The sequence below is a fragment of the Tympanuchus pallidicinctus genome, unplaced genomic scaffold (genome assembly GCF_026119805.1).
Source record: "Tympanuchus pallidicinctus isolate F22 unplaced genomic scaffold, pur_lepc_1.0 scaffold4, whole genome shotgun sequence".
In the NCBI taxonomy this organism is placed as follows: domain Eukaryota; kingdom Metazoa; phylum Chordata; class Aves; order Galliformes; family Phasianidae; genus Tympanuchus; species Tympanuchus pallidicinctus.
Genome location: NW_026294758.1, coordinates 40036913 through 40056554, shown reverse-complemented (window position 1 = coordinate 40056554; position 19642 = coordinate 40036913). Strand labels below are relative to the sequence as shown.

General features: G+C 38.1%; 1 protein-coding gene across 3 annotated transcripts in view; it reads left to right on the top strand.

Moving 5' to 3' along the window:
• Positions 1 to 19642, top strand: part of PIP5K1B (phosphatidylinositol-4-phosphate 5-kinase type 1 beta) — a 100979-nt gene that overhangs the window by 47598 nt on the left and 33739 nt on the right. For all 3 annotated transcript variants that reach the window (XM_052700668.1, XM_052700669.1, XM_052700667.1), the window contains exons 4-7: positions 4488 to 4618; positions 12075 to 12192; positions 16236 to 16388; positions 18570 to 18869. In XM_052700668.1, coding sequence (XP_052556628.1) covers positions 4488 to 4618; positions 12075 to 12192; positions 16236 to 16388; positions 18570 to 18869 — 702 coding nt within the window. The remainder of the gene's footprint in view (positions 1 to 4487; positions 4619 to 12074; positions 12193 to 16235; positions 16389 to 18569; positions 18870 to 19642) is intronic.

The window sequence follows — 19642 nt, the reverse complement described above, 5'->3', positions numbered from 1 at the left end:
ATCAGTCATATATAATAGTTCCTTAATCTGCTTCCTGACATTCCGTACAGTGATAGAAATAATGAGGCATGAACAGATCTGTTGAAGCACTGGAAATGTATAGAAGAAAATCAGACCAGAACACGTATTCTTCTTATTCTGGAAACCTTTTACCAGTTTTCTAAAGTCTCTGCTTGTGATCCAAAGTCTACCCCAGATGCATACTCGTTTGGCATGATTATTTCTTATGGTAACATATTTTACTGTTCTTCTTAGTGTATTACAATTAGCACCTTGCCTTGTTCAAAATTGGCTATCTGTGGCATCAGTCACTTTGCCCAGGAGCAAAGGGAATTTATCTGTAAAAAAGAAAATTGGCTACCTATTGTTGGAGCTTGCAAACATGTGCTAACAGCATTGCTGCATGACTGTTGGCATTGGTTTACATCCAAAAACCAATGTGTGTGGGTAGAATTGTTCTGCCAACATTGAAACTTTCCTACTGGAGCTGCACTGGAACATACATTTTCAGTAGCATACTACTGAATGTTTTGTACTTGGAAAGAAAGAAAATAATACAATAATAGCAGTTGTACTTGTTTAATGACCTAGCTTTATACTGGCATTCAGTGCAGTATGTCAGAAAAAATGTGTGTGTAAGCTTATATTGTGTAGCACAGTTATTGATGACTTTAATATGGAAAGTACAGTGAACACCATGTGCAACAGCATGTAACGCTTCATTGCTTTGTTCATAGGCATAGTTCTAGGATGCAAAGAAAAAGAATGGCCAAAGAATGTGGCATAGGCTGGTGTAATTGATAGCCTTCAGAAAGAGCAAATACACTCTGGATATTTCTACTTTCTGCTGCAGAACAGGGTGTTTTTCTAAATCTGTGACACCACTGCCATTTACATCTGGATTATACAAATAAATACCTGTCTTTTTGTTTTGTTTATTTCCTATTATGATAGATTGCCTTATCATAACAAAAACCCCTGGTAGAGCTGTCCTTTGGAGGTCACAGCTGCTTTTTGCAAAGAAAACTAGCAGGACTAAGGAAACTTTTTTTCTATAAGAGCGGCAGCTTAGTAGTAACTGTTAACTCCTGCCTTCCACAACAAAATCCAAAGATGGGGTGGATGGCAGAAGTCCAATTAAATGAAGTCTGACTTGCTGTGCAAGCAGCTGGCAGAGAAGCAGGCAATGTGAACTTAAGAAAGAGTGAAAGAACAGAGTGGAGTTGCAAGTTGTGGAGAAACACAGGAAAGAGTTTAATCACTGAAGTTTTCTAGTTGCTCTGTTTTTACATGCCCTTTTTGTAATTTAATATGAAAGGAAACTGGTAGTTCAAATGTGGCAGCTGCAGAGACATGCTGAGGTGGTCTGGCTGCCTCTGAACGCTTCAGCAGAAGCAGCTGCTGGAAGTGTTCTGTCAGTGGGACACTACAAGCGCCCAAAGACAGGAAAAACATAGTGCAAAAGGAATGGACTCCCAAATAACTGCACACACAGATTGAATCTAGTAGCAATTTCTTAATGTTAAAGAGTTTTTTTAACGTACTGCGTGGAGAAGGCTTTCTGTTTTCCAACAACACTGTCCTCAGGTGGTTTGACCTATGAATTTACACAATTTATGGAGACGTAGTTTCTTTTCATGGTTCTGGAAAAGATAAGCTATGTTTGCAGAGGAGAGGTGGTGTGTTTAGATTCCTGGTACTTGTGGTAACCAGTATAACTGAAGAACAGTTGTTTACTTGTAGGAAATTCGGATCTGTCCAAATCCATGCATCTAGAATAATTTTGACTAAGTGGAACCCTGGGGATTATTCATTTATTTATCTTCAGAGAGGCTGCGACTTTCAGGAGGGCTTCTGTATGCAAATCTATACCAATCCCTTTCTGAAATGCCATTGCTTAATGCCATTTTGATGGTATTAAGAAGTGTGTTTACAGTTTAGACAGTGTGCATTGTGTTTCAGTTAAAATAAGGAATCGAGGAAGTGGGGATTTCATTGGGAATTTTTGGTATATTGCCAGACTCAGGTTCTTTACACTTACTCTGATTTCAGGGTAATGTAATAGTTTTGTAAGACTTAATGTGAACATACATTATTGTAGTGTTATTAAAGCTTTGAAGAGCTTTTAAGGGCCTATAGTCTGTTCAGGCTCTAGGAACTGATGCATGGAGAGGAGTTTGACCTCCTTCGTGAAGCAGGCATTTTTTCAGCTGACTGGAGATGAGCACTATCTTGTGTTTTCACAAGGCAAAGAGCTGTGAAGTAGACAACCAATTCATTGATTCAGTTCTACCACCCAGTAGAACAGGCTGGTGAAAGAGATAAGAGCAGTCTTTTCTTCACAGATAGTAGTAAAAAGAAATTAACTAATGGTAGCTGTGTGGGAAAAACAGTTGCAGAACAGTGCTAATCAGCAGTGGTTTCTTATCTATCAGGTGCCTTTTGCTCCCCATGTCATAAATAGGACTGTCATAGCTAGGTAGCTCTACTATTTCATTAGAAAAAAATTGAAAACCTGGATTGTTTTACTTACATTTATTTGTACGACTGTTACAAAGGGTGGAAAAAAACAAAAATAATCTTGCCTTTCAGAGTGATAATGAGGTGAAATTTCTGAGGAAAAGAATATGAGCATTATAGCAGGTGCTTTATAGCACCTGCAATAAGCCAGGTGTCTTGCAAAAGAATCACCATCTTTGCCCTCGAAAGTTCATAGGCTAAGCTTCAGTTGCAATAAAATGAGTTATAAAAAAGGAAAACAGATACACAAGGACAAAGTTCATATCCTTTAAGTTCCATATGACATTTCTGGGATGTGCTAAAAAGGGCAAGAATGTTGAATTTGTGGACTGCCTGTGGGGAATATGAAGCCTTAGTAAACATCTGATTGAGTGTTAAGAATGGGAAAAATGAGAGTAGGGTAAACTTCATAAAATTAAGTGAAGGCTAAATCCAGTGCAATTTCTTTCTGTTCATGGTTGTTTTTTGCTTTTTAAAGTATTAATTTATTAGTATTAATAGTCCCATAGATAGATAACATGTAAGAAAACCTGTTTAAAAGGATAAATGTATTTACCATTTGCCAGCCATTTATATTGAAACTGTAATGACCTTAACGTTCTAATGGAATTAGTTATTTGACAACATATTATATGATTTCTAGTAATTATAGTACTTACAGTTTTGCACTTTGCTGCCATCTGTCACATGTCAATAGCATGTTATGAAATATTGGTGGGATATTCTGCCGTACCACCAACGTCCACCTCTGTCACTGAGCCAATGTATGGGGCTTTTTTTGTATGGTGCATCCTCAGTGTTTGGTAAAATGCAATAGTATTGTGTTAGCAGCTGTGCTTTCCAGTTGTAGTCCCTCAATGTGACAGTGAACAAGATGGGTGTCCAGATGTGAAGCACAAACTCTATTCACATGTGTATTGATTTGATCAAAGTTGCATAATTGCTGCTTGTGCTGGACATTAATCATGCATGAATAGAGTCCTTTCAAAGAAAGAAAAATGTGAATCTTCTTACAACACCAGCCAGATCTTTTTATTAATCAAAGTTGCAGTTGAAGAATGGTAGCATTGTTTGTTCCTGCCAAATTGCCTGTTCTGAACTGTTATAAAATTGCAACTTCAGCTTGGTGTGCAGTCTTAATTAATGAGGAGCTACACATCTCTATCTTCTCTAAAAATAAGCAGTGGCTCTGGCATGTGCTGTTCTGAGGACTAAAATATGTGTAGTTTTGTATATGTGAACTTTTTCTTATGTAATTTTCACTCCCTTTCGAAATATTTTTGTTCAAGTGCTGCAGTAATTCTGGCCATGGAACTTAAGGGGTTTTCACTGATACCATGTCTAGGTTTGATGGATGAGAGATAACATCTGAGAACAAGCATCAAAATGGTGCCTTTGAACTACTGAAAGTACACCATGCAAAGGGAAGTTATTCCCTTCTTATCCAACTTACTTACCTTTTTAGTGGTTTGCTTTATTCAATCCTTTCATCTTTTCTTTGCTTCATTTGCGCTTCCATGTCAGATGCTATTTTTTCAGAGTGCCATTCTGCTGCTGTCACACATCAACAGCATGTAATGGAGTATTGGTGAGAAGGTTCACCCTCTGCTGCCATACTGTCAACTTCTGCCTCTGATGATGGGCAAACATAATAAAATATGAGGCATTACTTTTGGAGAAAACATTGTGCATTTTCGTGGTATTTGTAACTGTTTTTTCCCAGAATGCAACACAGACAGTTTCAGACCCTGGAATAGGTTTGAAAGTCTAATAGGCTTTTGGAACAACACAGTATTTCTTTAAATCTTTTAATTGATAAGAAGTTGACTCTAGATGAAAGTTTTCTTCTGCTCTTAAAGGCTGAGAAAGAAAGAGGATGTGGCATTGTTATTACAAAGTTATGCTACTGATAAGAACAGAAATTTATCTGTAATTAACTGATGCTTGAATTCTTACTTTCTATGCAGACTACGTCCTCAGCTATTAAAGGTGCTATCCAGCTGGGAATAGGATACACTGTAGGAAACCTTACTTCAAAACCCGATAGAGATGTTCTTATGCAAGACTTCTACGTAGTGGAAAGTGTCTTCTTACCCAGGTAAGGCTAAGCCCATTCAATCTATTTTCTAGCAGAATTTCATTATGAAATTCTACCTAAATATTTAAAATAAGAGTTGTTTTACAATTATGGCAAAATTGGGTTGGAAGATTGAGGCAAAGGAACTTGAAAATGCTCCTGTCTTCATGTTGTCAAGTTTGGTTCATGTGTGGAGTTGGAATGTTACTTCATAAATTGTTCTTAATAATTTGCAATGAATCATAGAATCATAAAATGGCTTAGGTTGGATGGGACCTCAAGGATCATCAAGCTCCAACCCCTCTGCCACAGGCAGGCCACCATCCTCCATATCTAATACTAGACCAGCTGCCCAGGGCCCCATCCAACCTGGCCTTGAACACCTCCTGGGACCAGAGCATCCACAACCTCTGGGCAGCCTGTTCAGCACCTCACCACTCTCATGGTAAAGAACTATCCCTTGATATCCAAGCTAAATCTTCCTTCCTTCAACTTAAAACCATTTCCTCTTCTTCTGCCATTATCTCCCCTTGTAAAGAGTTGATTTCCCTCCTGTTTGTAGGCACCCTTTAGGTACTGAAAGGCTGCAATGTGATCACCCCACAGCGTTCTCTTTTCTGACCAAGCCCAGCTCTCTCAGCCTGTCTTTGTAAGGGGAGGTGCTCCAGCCCTCTGGTCATTTTTGTGGTCCTCCTCTAGACCCACTCTAACAGCTCTCTGTCTTTCTTCTTTTGGATGCTTATCTCAGTGCCTGGAGATTATTAGTGTTAATAAATGGGAAGAGGAATTGACAGTGTTCAGAATAACTGCAGGTAGGTACTTCTGAAATTGATCTCTCCTGTTGTAAATTTGGTAGTTTAAATTCCTAGTTTCCTCTGAACTGAGAGATCTTTCAAGAGAAAGACACTGTATTTCTTATGTGAAAAGAAGCATTTAATTGCATTCTCTATTCAGAGGACTTGGGAGTATCCATATCGCATTCTGGTGAAGATGGTGAAGGGCCTGGATGGTGAAGGGCCTGGAGCATCTCTCCTATGAAGAAAGGCTGAGTGAACTGGGTCTGTTCTGAAAAGGAGACTGAGAGGGGACCTGATCCAGGTCTATAAGTATCTAAGGTGTGGGGGGCAGAATGGTGAGGCCAGACTGTTTTCAGTGGTGAGTGGAGACAGGACAAGGGGAAACGGCTGGAAACTGCAGCATAGGAAGTTCTGCACAAATGTGCGCAAGAACTTCTTTACAGTGAGGTGACGGAGCACTGGAACAGGCTGCCCAGGGAGGTGGTGGAGTCTCCTTCTCTGGAGATGTTCAAGACCTGCCTGGATGCCTACCTGTGCGACCTGCTGTAGGGAACCTGCTTTGGCAGGGGGGTTGGACTCGATGATCTCTGGAGGTCCCTTCCAACCCCTACAATTCTGTGATTCTGTGGTGCCAACTGTAAGGTTCATGATCTTTCTCTTGGTGATTAGATATAGATTTGTTACCTGTGTACTTATCCAGTGTAACCACAATTTTTCACTTGTTCATAAAAATAAAAACAAATTACAACTTAAAACTGAGAGGTTTGTATAGCATGTAAAAAAAATTTACTTCTTTTTTTTTTTTTTTTTTTTTTAAATAGATTGAGCCATCATATTTGCAAAGTGTCCAACTGTGATAGTTATGCAGGGTTCCATTATGCAGGGTTCTATAGTAGTTCGTCTGACTGTTTTGTTGTTTGTGAAACAAAATAAAACATACATGTTAAAAGTATTTCATGATGTAGCACAACTTCAGGCAAAAAAAAATCTGTTTTTTTAACACGTGAGATCAAGTTAAATAAAATGGTTTGTAGTCGTTAGCATTACAGACCTTGTGAAATTGGCATCCTTGGGCACTTAGAAATTACAGTTTTGTATTTGGTTATGTTTCTAAGGGAAGACTAGGAGAGATTACTTCTGGCTGAAAAAGAGAACAAAGGCAAAAGCAATAGCCTATTTGTACTAACATAAAATTGATTCTAAAAGCTTTAATAGCACCTTTCTCAACAGTTATCTAAAAAAAAAAAAAAAAACACAAAAAATAAGAGCATGAAGAAAATGATGTAAATGAAAGAAATGCCTAGAGCAGCCAGTGATCTGACTTCTTGTTGTGTAGCAGTCTAGTAAGCAGCAGTACATAATACAGTGACTCATAATACATTGACTCATCTTGACTGTAACAAAGAGCCTTTCTATGTAGAGCCTTGCTGGTAACACTCTGTGAAACCAGAAGTTGGCTATCCATAGAAGTCTCTTAAATCATGATGTTTCACTTCTTAAACTGACGAAAAAATTCCAAGGACTTGAAAAGTCCTTCTCTTGTCTTTATTTAACTTGCACCTTTGTCTAAATCTTTTCCATCTGAAGTGCTATTAACTTGTATGAATCATAATATAGTGTTAAATAAGTTATAATAATGTAGTGTTACAGACTTCAGTCTTTCTGGCTATTAGTATATTGGGTCTTGGCATTGTGTGGATAACTTCTAAGTCCTGTCTGCAGCTGACTTCGCTACTACAGCTCGAGATAAGAAGCTGAGGCCTCAGGTCCCTTCTGTGGGAGGCTGAGCTCCAGAGGTGTGGTTCAGGTGCTCTTCACACTTTCCTAGGACAGTATTCACATTTGAAGACAATATTGTAGAAGTCACTATTTAAATGCAGCTTATGGAAAATGAGCTCTGTGTCCTCTAAATGTTTAGGTTTTTACATTTATTTTTTTTTCCTCCTACCTTTGGGCTGGTCTGGGTTGAGTGAACTAAGATGAAATTAGTTAGACTTTAGTTAGAAATTAGCAGACTCCATGGACTCACTACTGTCTGAGAGATAGTGAGTATCCAGGAACAAGCTGAGGTGAAGCAATGCTTTTGCCCAGTAACTGCATCTGGAAAAGAACCTGGCAAGGCAATGTAGCAAGTGTGAAGCTTGAAGTAGTCAATTACTGAACAAGAAACTACATTTTTCTTCTTGCTCTGAGTACACATAATTTAGCTGCAACTCCAAGCAGGGTATTAACTGAATTTCCATGGCCTCGTCCAGATCTAGCAGGCGTGATGTAGTCAGAGGTGAGAGGACAGTTTTTGCTGTTGAAGAAACCTGGTGCCTGTGAGCACAGAACATGAGCACTATTGTACTAATGAGAACAAAATAGATCTGAGGTAGTAGAAGTCAGCGAAACAACAGCCTGTGCTCCAGCGAGCAAAATAGCATTACCTGTGCCCTTCTGGGGGAGAAGCAGTTTACAGTTGATCATAAATTTGTTAAGTGAGATAAGAAAATTAGTTTCTGCATGTCACTGGGCCCTGATGTAAACCTAAGTTCTGTCTGTAGTTCAGCTCTGTTGACAATAGGAAAATAACTTCCTGCTGTGTTCAGAGTTTGTGAAGGAGGGAGAAAACTGTTTTTTCCCTAAAAGGGCACAGATAATACTGAACGTAACTGTGCTGCTTACTGTGGGAGCTGTTGTAAATCTGGATTAACCCACGGATTGCAGGTTATGCCTGGTCCAGAGTTACTTTGTAACAGGGTTAAATTGGGTCATAGTTTATCCAAGATCTACTTAGATCTTTGTTTCAGGAAGCAGTTCTCAGTAAAGTGTAGGTATCTTCGCAGGAGAGAATTTGAACTGCAGAATTGCTTGCTTTTGTTTGTACGTTATTGCAGCTGTGGAAATGGGGAAATGCTTCTGTTACCTTCTCGTTGTCCGCATCGACCATTTGCCGTTTTTCCTTTTCCTAAGGAGTATAAAAATGTTCCTTTTGGGGTTAAGTGAATATTAATAGGGGATGCTATAAGAAGGTGTATTTAGAGCTACAGTTAGGACTTGAGTGTAAATGGTACTATGTAAATGTTCACTTTGTGCCAAAAAAAAAAAAAAAATGCAGTGTGCAAGTGACCCAGTTGATTTTGGAAGTACAGTAACTGGAGTATCAGCCTAACTCCCTCCATAGGTTGAAATTGCATGGGAAACTGTTTTTAAATGCTGCTTTGAAAATCCAGCCAGGAGGTTCTTATCTGGAGCTTATCTATTGCAGCAGTGGCTATAGGATTTGTGGGAAAGTTCTGCATCCTGCCAATGTTCCCTCTTCCCTCTTCTGTCTATTAATTCAGGTGTGTGAGGCTTTTTCTCATCTTCCTGCATTGTGCTTTGTGCCTTGACCTCCTTAGTGAGATGAACCAGTTCATGTCTTGGTGTCACATTTTGTTCCCAAATTGGCCATTTGCATGTTCCGGATGCAGAAGTACCCTTTGAGCTGTTTGATTCAAATTTGGGGCCAGCTCAGAGCTGTGTGGCCTTGGTGGGGCCTGGTGCTGAGCTAACATGCCTCACAGTTTCAGGCAGCGATGTCTTGAGCAAGTCGCTAGGCTGTGCAGCCACATGTGAGCTGGGAACGCGAGCACCTTGCTGAGCATATCCAGCAGACACAGACTGAGGAGGCACGTTTTCTATGGTTGTGCTTGGTGAGCTGAACTCCACTCCATCAGCTAACTTTCGCTACTCAGTCATATGCAGCTTCAGAAATGCAGAGCGTTTGGAGAAAGGCTTCATCTCTTCTGGCCTTCTGAGATGCAGGCCGCTGCTAAGCACAGCCGGGACTTTGATATTTTGCAGCAAGTTGTTAATCAGTCTTGTGTATTTCCCTTGCTAATAGTCTGTATTTTCAGGGTCTGGGTCCTGCATATTGTAAACACTTGTTATGGTTTCTGATTAAACTAGTAAGTCCGTTTGGTGCTATTGACCTGTATGCTCACTGCAGCTTCAGTGCGTTGTTCTCTGTGTATGTGCTGTTCAAAAATAATTACTTTATTTTTCATATGTTCTGGAATAAATTTCCATGTACTGTGTACTGCTGTCCAGCTTAGGAACAATGTTAGTTTTAACTAATGGTCCTTTTTCAACATATTGCACTTACGAAATGACTGTGGTATTATCAGAGAATATCTTCTGTCTTCGTTTTGGCCCTGGTGAGGTTTCAACAATGGGTCATGCTAGCAGAGTAGGGATGCATAATCTTTTGCCACACTTTCACAAAACAAAGAATGGCGCTATAGCTGCAGGAAACAGATCTGTAAAAGTGTGTTCTAAAAGGTAAGGTTTCATTATAAAGTTTAGATGATTAGCTCTTGTGACAGTGGTGTGACGTGGCCCCAGACTCCCAGAGAATAGGCTGAAAGAGCTGGGGCTGTTTAGCCTGGAGAATAGAACACTCTGGGGGGACCTAATAGCAGCCTGTCAGATTGCTTTAAGAAAGGGGCTATAAGAGAAAAAAGGGACAGACTTCAGCAGGATCTGTTGTGGTAGGACAAGTGGGAAATAGTTTCAAACTAAAGAAAGAGAGATTTAGATTGGATGTAAGGGAAAAATTCTTTATAATCAGAGAGATGAGGCACTGGAAAAGTTCACAGTATGGCTACGTATTACCCTGAGACATTCCTATACTGCAGAAAAATGCAATGAGGCAGCTGGATATATATGTAAAACTTCATTTCAGCTAAGACTGGCATGCTGAAAGAAAAAGCATTAAGCAAGCTTAAGTAGAAGGAAAAGTACTAAGTTCAGACTGTTCACTTACTGACTTTTTTACTTCATAATAATAAACTATAAATGGAGTTTATTTTAATTCCTTAGAGTCATTGTATGAAGGACTAAAAAATGAGCAACCGAGGTAGCAGCATTTACTAGCTGTTAGCTGTATGGTTTAGCAGTTGAAAAACACTACTATTCTGATATCTTTGTATACCTCTTTCGTCATCTACAGACATCTTTTGAAGCGTGGTTTCCAGTCAGAGGCAGGGTGGTTTTTTTTCTTCTTTGGTCTCATATTCCAGAATCTGAAGTATGTGCCTTTCTGGAGCCTGAGAAAGCTTTTTGTCTGGCTTATACTACTTAATTAGCAGCAGTTTAGTTTTATTGGTGGTTTGCATGCTGGGGTAGCTAAATGGGTTGGGGAGACTTCTGTAATTAGGTTGTTGTTAATTATTGTGGGTGACAGGTTTGTATGACAGACGTTAATGTACAAGATCTAAGGTCTTCGATGTGTTTGATTAGAGATTTATGATACCTAAATCAGTCTCTATAGAAAATCTGCTTTAACACTCTTTCTTCATATTTTCTTCATTATATTCTTTTTTTTTTTTTTGTATACTTTGTATACTGCTACTATCAAGCGTGTAGGTACATACTGCATTTCTGAATAATTTAGTTAGGGTAAATGTCTAAAGCAGTGTCAGAAGAGCTGGTATTCACTACTATGTCTGGTCTTACGAATTTTATATTCAAATATTTATAGATCTATGCACAGATTGACCAAACTTTATCTTAACACTATTCTTCCTAGCTTTGAAATTATAGCGTAGAACTTCATTACTCTGTTTAAAGCTGCCTTTTAATTTCCAACATGAAGGAAACCACAGACAGATTTTTTTGTATAGCATCTTCCTGCCAGCCTTTTCCTTCAGCTTATAAATATATACGCTATAAATAGTGTAATGTTCATCTCAATACTCATACAACTGCATCATGGGAGTACAGAGGGAGCGTTGACGTAAATTAAGGAAAATTGTCACAAGGGTTACATTCTTTTTATCTGCTTCTTTGAGAAAGACTGGCTTCCGGACTGGCCTGCTCAACAGTCTTTCTTTGTGGATCTTCTGGTTTGAATCAATATCTAATGTGTAACTGAATACCATTTTCAATAATTCCCCACTCTGTATATAGCTCATGTTCCTAATTAACTGAGCATATAAACCAGCAGTGGTTTAGACTGAGGTAGGATAAAATACATGATGGGACAGATGAAGGAACAGAAAACCACCTAAAGTTCAGGGAGGCTTTTCAGTTTTGCACTGTACTGGCAAGGAAGGGTGAGATGGTGTAACTGCATTTAGCCTGCAGAAAATGTGCTGAGGATGCCATTTCATTAATAAAGCTGAACTAATAAAAGCTTGCTGGCACACACAAAAAAATTGGTAGACCTACTTCCCTCTGCTGTGCATAGTTCCTGCCCTCTTTGTTGTGCTATAGTGTACTTCTATGCTCTCTCATTTTAGTGCCTTCTTACCTGTTTTGCAATTTTAGTGTCTTTAGTATCTCTGTCTGATCCCCTTGTGAACCAGTTCAGTTCACCACAGTTTTCCTTTTTGTCTCAAAGCTATTAGCTCCTAAAAGGGAGGTGATAAGCTGTAGCTTTAGTTTTAATATGATCTTTATGAATGTGGAAGTGGGTGGTGAAAAGACTTACAGCACAAAAGGAGAGAGAAAGGAGTTTGCTGGTGATACTGTGTATCTCACAGGCATTTCTGTGACACTGATTAATGCTGGTGCACAGATTTTTCTGTATGTACAACTCTAGTAAGGCCAGTGATTGAGTTAGTTGGCTTTACATTAATGGTAAGCTTTGCAAGAGGTGGCTAAAAATGGCTCAGTAATAACTGGGTTTGTTCTATTTTTGTTTTTGTTTACAGTGAAGGGAGCAATCTCACTCCTGCTCATCATTACCCTGACTTCAGATTTAAGACGTATGCACCTCTTGCCTTCCGATATTTCAGAGAGCTTTTTGGTATCAAGCCTGATGATTACTTGGTAAGAGCTTGCATTTTTCCTTTGAGTTACAAATAATTTGCACTGGTTTTGTACAGAGGAAGATGCTTTGGTGCTCAAACAGATAGTGAACTTTGTATGTGTGGCATTTAATTACTAGTGAATATTTTTACAATTTTACGAGGATCTTAGTTTTTCATCTTTGAGACAATTGCTTAAAAAATCATGCCTAACTGGTCAATTAACTAGAGTAACAGTTATCCAGCACATTGTTTTTAAAGATTGTATTCAGAACTTCTGTATTGATTATGCAGCATATACGTGTTTTTGTGTTATTGTCTTCATTAGTTGTGTTTGTCTGCAAACATTCCCACTTAACCTTGAGAAGATTGGAGTGGAGGCCTAAGACTTTTAGAGTATATTCTTTTTATATCCATATTGTATACTTGGAAGTCTAATTCTTCAATATTCAGCTATTTACATGAGAAAAAATGTGATATATTTGCTGTCATCATAAGAGCAGGCTTTATTTGTTAGAACCACTTTGTGCACTGCCAAAGACAAGGGTCTGCTTACTTTGCTTCTCCTGCTTTTGGAACGATGGAGTGAAAAGGGGGAGCTGGATGTTTCTCTCATGTCCAGTCTGTCTCATGGTGATCCACATGACGAAGTAGAGCCCCTATACAAGTTAGCAGTTTTGAACATCAGTTTTATTGTTAAAATCTCTAGAACATGTTTTTTAATATTTTTTTTAAGTGGTAGCTGAGTTTTTGCAATCAGAAGAATTTGATGGTTTCACTGAACAAAAAATAATAAGTTAAAATGGTATTGGAATATTACTAAATATATTACTTCACAGACTTTGTGTTTGAGTACAGCATAAGCTTTTTTTTTTTTTTTTTTTTGCTTTTTAGGCAGTGAACTTAGAAAAAAAATATAGCTGTCCTTGCTTTTATTTATGTTGAACACAAGTGTGTGATTTTGATTTTGTAGCACTGTGTATGGAATTGTATGTGTAAGAACAGACAATTCCTTTGAATTACAGATGTTAGCTGCTGGGAAATGCTGTTGGGTTGGAGTTTTATGAAGGTGTTTTTATTTAAAATGTTCTATTTCCTTTTCTGGACCTCGAGAAAGACCAAGCATTCAGTCTGTGTTGACAGCTTCTAGTAAAGACTGTAATTTGTAAATACTGTCACCTGTGACTTATTCCACCTGAAGAAGTATCTGCAGTACTCTAAATTAAAGATTACAGAAAGGCTATACTTGCAATTGATGGAAATTTGTGTCACCTGCTCAATGGTAAAATCACAGATTACTGATTGCTGTTGGAAGTTTCCAGTGTAGGCAACTTGATTTAGATTATTTTTATCCTCTAAACAGCTAAACACACCACAGAAAAGGAGCATCTCTGTCTGAGGGGCTAGAAATGGAGAAAGCGTTTCAGTGGTCAAATGCAAGCAAAAGCTGAATTAAACTGATATCTTGTTTCCAGTTTCTATGCAGCTATTGTGGAAATGCATTTTTTTTTTTCTCATTTATTTCCAAACTTTCAATTTGGGCAGCTGTTGAGAAACTGATTTCTGGTGAAAGAAAAGAATGAAGCTTTTCTGTGCCACTTTTTGGGGGAAGTGTGTCTGGGACAGTGTGTCTGGGACGTTTCTTCCCATGTTGCTGCAGGTTCCTCTTTTTCTAGAGTAAGGGAAGGTTGAACACAGTACTCCAGAGAGCTGGGAGCTGAGCAGTTTCAATATTATACCACATCTCTTCTTAACAATACAAAAGTAGATTTCCTTCAATTTTTTTAAAATACATTTGGAATTTCATTGTGTTGTTGTAAATGATGCAGGCATCCATTGGATTTCTACTTAATCTGCAAGCAGTCCATTTTTGTTGTTTCTCACTCTAAACAGGCATCACATTGCAACCAGAGCAGGTTGTAGTCCATTGTGGCCCAGAGGCAGACATGATCAGTGGCATACTGTAATCAGAGAACAAAACTTAGTGTGGGACTCTGTTCCCATTGGTTGTTACCACAGAATTCCTCTCGGTAGCATGTGTAGGGATTCTGACTGAGTAGTCCTACTTATTATTGTGAAATCTGGATCTGTCATGTCATGATCATAAATCTTCTCTAATGTCTTAAATGACACTTTGCTATAAGAGCATGCAAACTGATGATTCAACAGGGAAGGGAGAAAGAGAATAGAGTGAAATAAGGAGAGGATAAGTTACAGCAAGCCTAAGTAGGCTTACATGTCTGATTTCCAGTGACAGAGGTATACAATTTTACCTTTAAGTGAGAATTCTTGATTCTTAAATGCTGTGGTTTGGGGGAGGTTTGGTAGTTTTCAGTTTTCAATTTCACTTGGTCACCAGCAGTTTAAAGAAAATTGATCTTTAGGCTTTTATTTTACAGGAATTAACTGTAAAATAACAAGCATATAGTGTAGGTTTCTAGCTCTTTCTTACTGTGTTTTTGAAACTGTGTTTAATGTTAAAGATAATTGGTTTGAAATTTGTTGGTGAAGCTTTGTATATTTTGCCAAGAAAGATTCAGGGGCTGTAATACAACCAATGTTTTGCTCTGAAGGCCTGTGTAGCATTAGAGATTAGTAGTGCTGTTCTATTGTTAGACCACTGCAGCCAACAAAAGCTCATCATTAATTGGAGCTGAGCAAACAGAAAATTAGAGAAAAGAATAGGCAAAATTTTTATGGCATGCATTTGTAATGGCATAAAAATTCCGAGAACATGAAAAGCCTCAACCAGCACCACTACAAGAAAATGCACAGGGTTTGAGCATATGGGAAGTACACTTCTTTAGCTCAAGTGTCAAAAAAACAAAACAAAACATTTGCTACGTTTTTGTATATCTACTGTCACGACTCTCTTAAATCATTGGCTAGATTCTGGTTAAATTTAATGAAAAGCAGTTTTCAGCAAGTAAAAATTTTTCTACTTTTTTCCACCATGGAATTCCTTAGCTCATCTCATGTGCTGACCCAGTAAGCCAAGTTTACTTTGTTATTGAAGCAGTTATTCTTTTTGTTATGATAAGAGCAGAGGACCTGCTGCTAAGAATAATTTCCTGGTGCTTACAATGCTCATAATTTAGGTCCTGTGTAATTCTTTTTCTTTCGAAGACTGAAGCCTAAAAATTATTGCACTGCATGCGAGGTTTGCAAATGCATAAAGCTACTGATGTATAACAGAAGGAAAGTGTGTGTGAATGAAAGCTTAATGTTACTATATTTCAAGTAAGCTCTTGAGTTTTATGTAAACAGATTTCTCTGTGGTTTTGGAGCTTAGTGTCTTTTCTCCACTTACTTTGAACGTAGTGTAAACTGTAAATTAATGAAGGTCAATAAATGTGCATTAGCATCTGTGTGAGGTCTGGTTCTACTAGTGAAGAATACTTGTTAGTTATTTTTCCTCCTTAATGTGATCATAAGTATTACTGAACCTCTGTGAAGAGAAAGCCTGTCTAAACCTTCAATATAATGATTCTCCAGAAATGCATTTTTCCTTCTTGCTGTTATTTAGTTATCCTGTTTCAAGCAGGCATATTATCAGAAAACTACATTAGCAGTTATACTAAGATAATTGTTCTAAGAGTATCAGCCCTAGTTGCACAGATATGAATTACTCATTTGAGTGTTGTACAACACTTGTACTTCTTGTGTCTTTTTCTGGTGCGCTTCCAACATGTGCATCATAAATAAATGTCTGTGAAAAGTGAACAGTAGAAAAGAAAATATCATCATGAGGTTCGCAGGTTTGCAGTGCTGATGGTGCGAGTGTGGATTGTTTCTGTCTTGCTCACTCAGTTCATTGCCTTGAGAATTTATTTGGTGCAGTGCTTTGTGGAGAGGAAAGTTGTCCTGCTTCCACAACTGTGCCACATGTCCTCAAATTACTGTGACCCAGTCTGCTGTACTGGGTTGTAGTGTTTTTGCTGTTGAGGCCCAAAGGATGGAGCTCCACAACTCATCTGTGTTTATTTGCAGCTGCAGTTCTTTGTATTAAACTTCTACTTAAGTAATGCATGTACTGGCATTAAAAAACTTTTTTGTTTCTTCCAGTATTCAATCTGCAGTGAGCCTTTAATTGAATTGTCCAATCCAGGTGCCAGTGGGTCCTTATTTTTTGTAACTAGTGATGACGAGTTCATCATCAAAACAGTTCAGCACAAAGAGGCTGAGTTTCTTCAGAAGCTCTTGCCAGGTTATTATATGGTAAGTAATTGAAGTTTTTTTCCACCTTTATATTCATTACCTATGTGTGTGCAGTTTACATCGCACTTCAAAGGGTTAGAAGGCATCATTTGATGACTTTATCCGTATTTTTCATAATATTTTTTTACCTTTCAAATTTATACTCCCACATCCATCAGAAGGAATGGATATAAATCAAGAATACATTTAGGATAATATTCTCTTAGCATTCAAGGTGAAGCTAAATGTCATCTAAAACGCTACCAAATCTTGCTTCTAACAAGTTAGTAACAAAAAAGACTTCTAAATTTCTAATTCAGCTTTTTTTCTCCATTCTTTTTATTTGTCTACCCTCTGCATTTCACTCAGAGTGGACAAAGAGACTAGACCGGTCAGTTTCTCTTTTGTTTCTAGACTACTTCAGTTTCTCATGTATTAAAACGATGATGTTAAAAGTATTCTTACAAAAATAATTTATTCAATACCTAAATTTTAAGTAGAACCTTTTTGAAATCTAATGTTAAGTTGATTGTATTGTTCTATGTGTGTCAGGCTTTAGAAACAGAAATCACCAATCCAGAATAAATTAAACGATTCTCCTTTTTTCAACAAAAACTACTCAATGTGCATATAAACAGATTCTTCTGGGTAGTATACAAGACTTTGGAATATAACACCTGTGATTACTGTTAGCCAGATTTTCTTTTCCTGTGTTTTCTTAAGCAAGCACTTAATGTTATCTTCCTGCTTGTACAAAGAATGAGGAATGTAGGGAGCCTACAAACAGGAGTGGAATCAACCCTTTGAAAGGGTAGATAACTGTAGGACAATGGGAAATGGTTTTAAGCTGAGGGAGGAAAGATTGAATTTGGATGTCAGGGGGAAGTTCTTTACAGAGAGAGTGGTGAGGTGCTGGAACAGGCTGCCCAGAGAGGTTGTGGATGCCCCGTCCCTGGAGGTGGTCAAGGGCAGATTGGATGGGGCCCTGGGCAGCCTGGTCTAATATTAAATGGGGAGGTTGGTGGCCCTGCCTGTGGCAGGGAGGTTGGAGATTCATGATCCTTGAGGTCCCTTCCAATCCTGGTCAGTCTGTGATTCTGTAAATGTAATTGTGATTACAGTAATGCAATGGAGATTCAGTGTTTGTTTTAAAAAAAAACATTAAAAAAAACCTACAATGGTAGGTACTCTTTTTTCTTGTTTGTAATCAGGATAATCAGCTCAGCATAGGTTTGAGTTGAGCATTACTACGAGTAAATGTAAGACCACTTTTCTTTGCTTCTAGGAGCTTTATTCTTGCTTTTAACATATACAAGGATTTCCAAAATGTAAAGCTTTAATCATCCTGTTTCCATGAAAGCAGTTTGTTCCCATAGGTATATATTCTAACTTTATAATAACGCGAAACTTGAAGTAATTTTTCCCTTTCATGTGTTTTCATGCCGAAAACTGAGAGTAGTTGCATTCAGAAGGATGATTTTTACTCTCTCCTCTCTAGTGATCTCCTACTATTTTGATGGTGTGTCTTGATTCTGTAACGACCTCAGACTCACGTGGAGACAACTTGATCATTTGGCACTAATTTTCATAATGAAAAGCCTCACGGAGGCAGAGATTCTTCTTTCTCAGAATCCAAGTTAGGGCAGTTGACCCAAACTTCTTCCCACATGTGAAATGCAAAGGTTATTCAGATCAAAACAATAAAATCTTTGGGTAAATGTTTAGGTTAGCCCAGTCTACACTTTCATGGGATGTGGGAAAGAGAAACCTGTGATACATGCAGAATCAGAGATGCTTTCGTATTCGTCAGAATAGTGCATGTCAAGAAGTGTGATTGTGGCGGTTCAAACTAAATTGGAACTACCTGCCAGGAGGTAAAGTGTGTTGGTAGCAGCATCTGATTTTTTTTTTTTTTTTTTTTTCTTGCAATACTTGCGTTTAGCCTTTACATTGGAAGGACACAGTGGTTATGTGAAGCCTCTGAGCATCACAGGAGGTTTTTTTTGTGGTAGACCTCTCATTTTTAGTTTCTTTTCAGAATAGTGTGGTGTGTTTAAGAATTGTTCAAGGAAACTGCGCTTAGTAGGAAAATCTGTTCTGTTCTCTTGCTCTTTGTTTACTGTTCTTTGGCATAAAAATAACTTTCTTAAGCATGTTCATTCTTCTAAATAAACGTATTTAAATGTATCCCTTTTGTTTTAGAATCTGAACCAGAATCCAAGAACTCTTCTACCCAAATTTTATGGGCTATACTGTGTTCAGTCGGGAGGCATCAATATTAGAATTGTTGTAATGAACAATGTTTTGCCACGAGCCTTGAAAATGCATTTCACATATGACTTGAAAGGCTCTACGTATAAAAGGAGAGCATCAAGAAAAGAGAGGGAGAAGTCCAACCCAACATTCAAAGACTTGGATTTCTTGCAAGACATGCATGAAGGATTGTATTTTGACTCTGAAACTCACAGCGCATTAATGAAAACATTGCAACGGGATTGTCGCGTGAGTAAGATTTATTGACCATAGCATCTTTTCTGTTCTTGTCTATTCTAGATTGAGTTCAGCAAAACAAGGAGTAGTATATAACTATGTTGTTTAACCTGCCAGGTCCCTCTCCATCCAGTTTAATTAGAAAAAACAAAAAATGTCAAAGCACTGATGAAAACTATGTTTTAGTTGGTTATTAGGATTTAAGGCCCATTTATGGAAATACAGCTAAATACAACAGAGTATTTCTTATTATTACTGTTTTCCGTTAATTTGAACTTTTTAATGAATCTTTCCTGATGCTCAGCAAATAGACCTGTAGTACTGCCATTAGGTAAGATTGAAGAGTATTTAAAGTAGTAGGCTCACTACTGCGTTGGTGGGGCTGCCTCATTCTTAGTGGATAGAAGCCAATAAACTGAATAATGCAGGTATGTCTTGTGGCAGCAGTCTTAGTTCTGGAGCAAAGTAATTTCCCATGCTGAAAGGTACTGCTTGATGTCCACATAAGATTTTGTAGTTAGGGAGGGATGTCTGCCGTTGTGAACCTAGTGAGTGATATCAGTGTCTCTTGTAGGCGGAATTGGTTTTTATATAATAATTTGTTTTTTGGTAGGAAAAAAAAAAAAAGTAAAGCTAGAAAAAAGAGGAGCTACTCAGTTCCCACAGAGGTCCAAAAGAATCAAAGGGGGTTGCATAAAGAAAAGACCTGCTTAATAATTTTTGATGATAAAACAGAGAAATGCATTGACTGAAGAAGGCATAGAAAAGGCATCCTGAACATCACT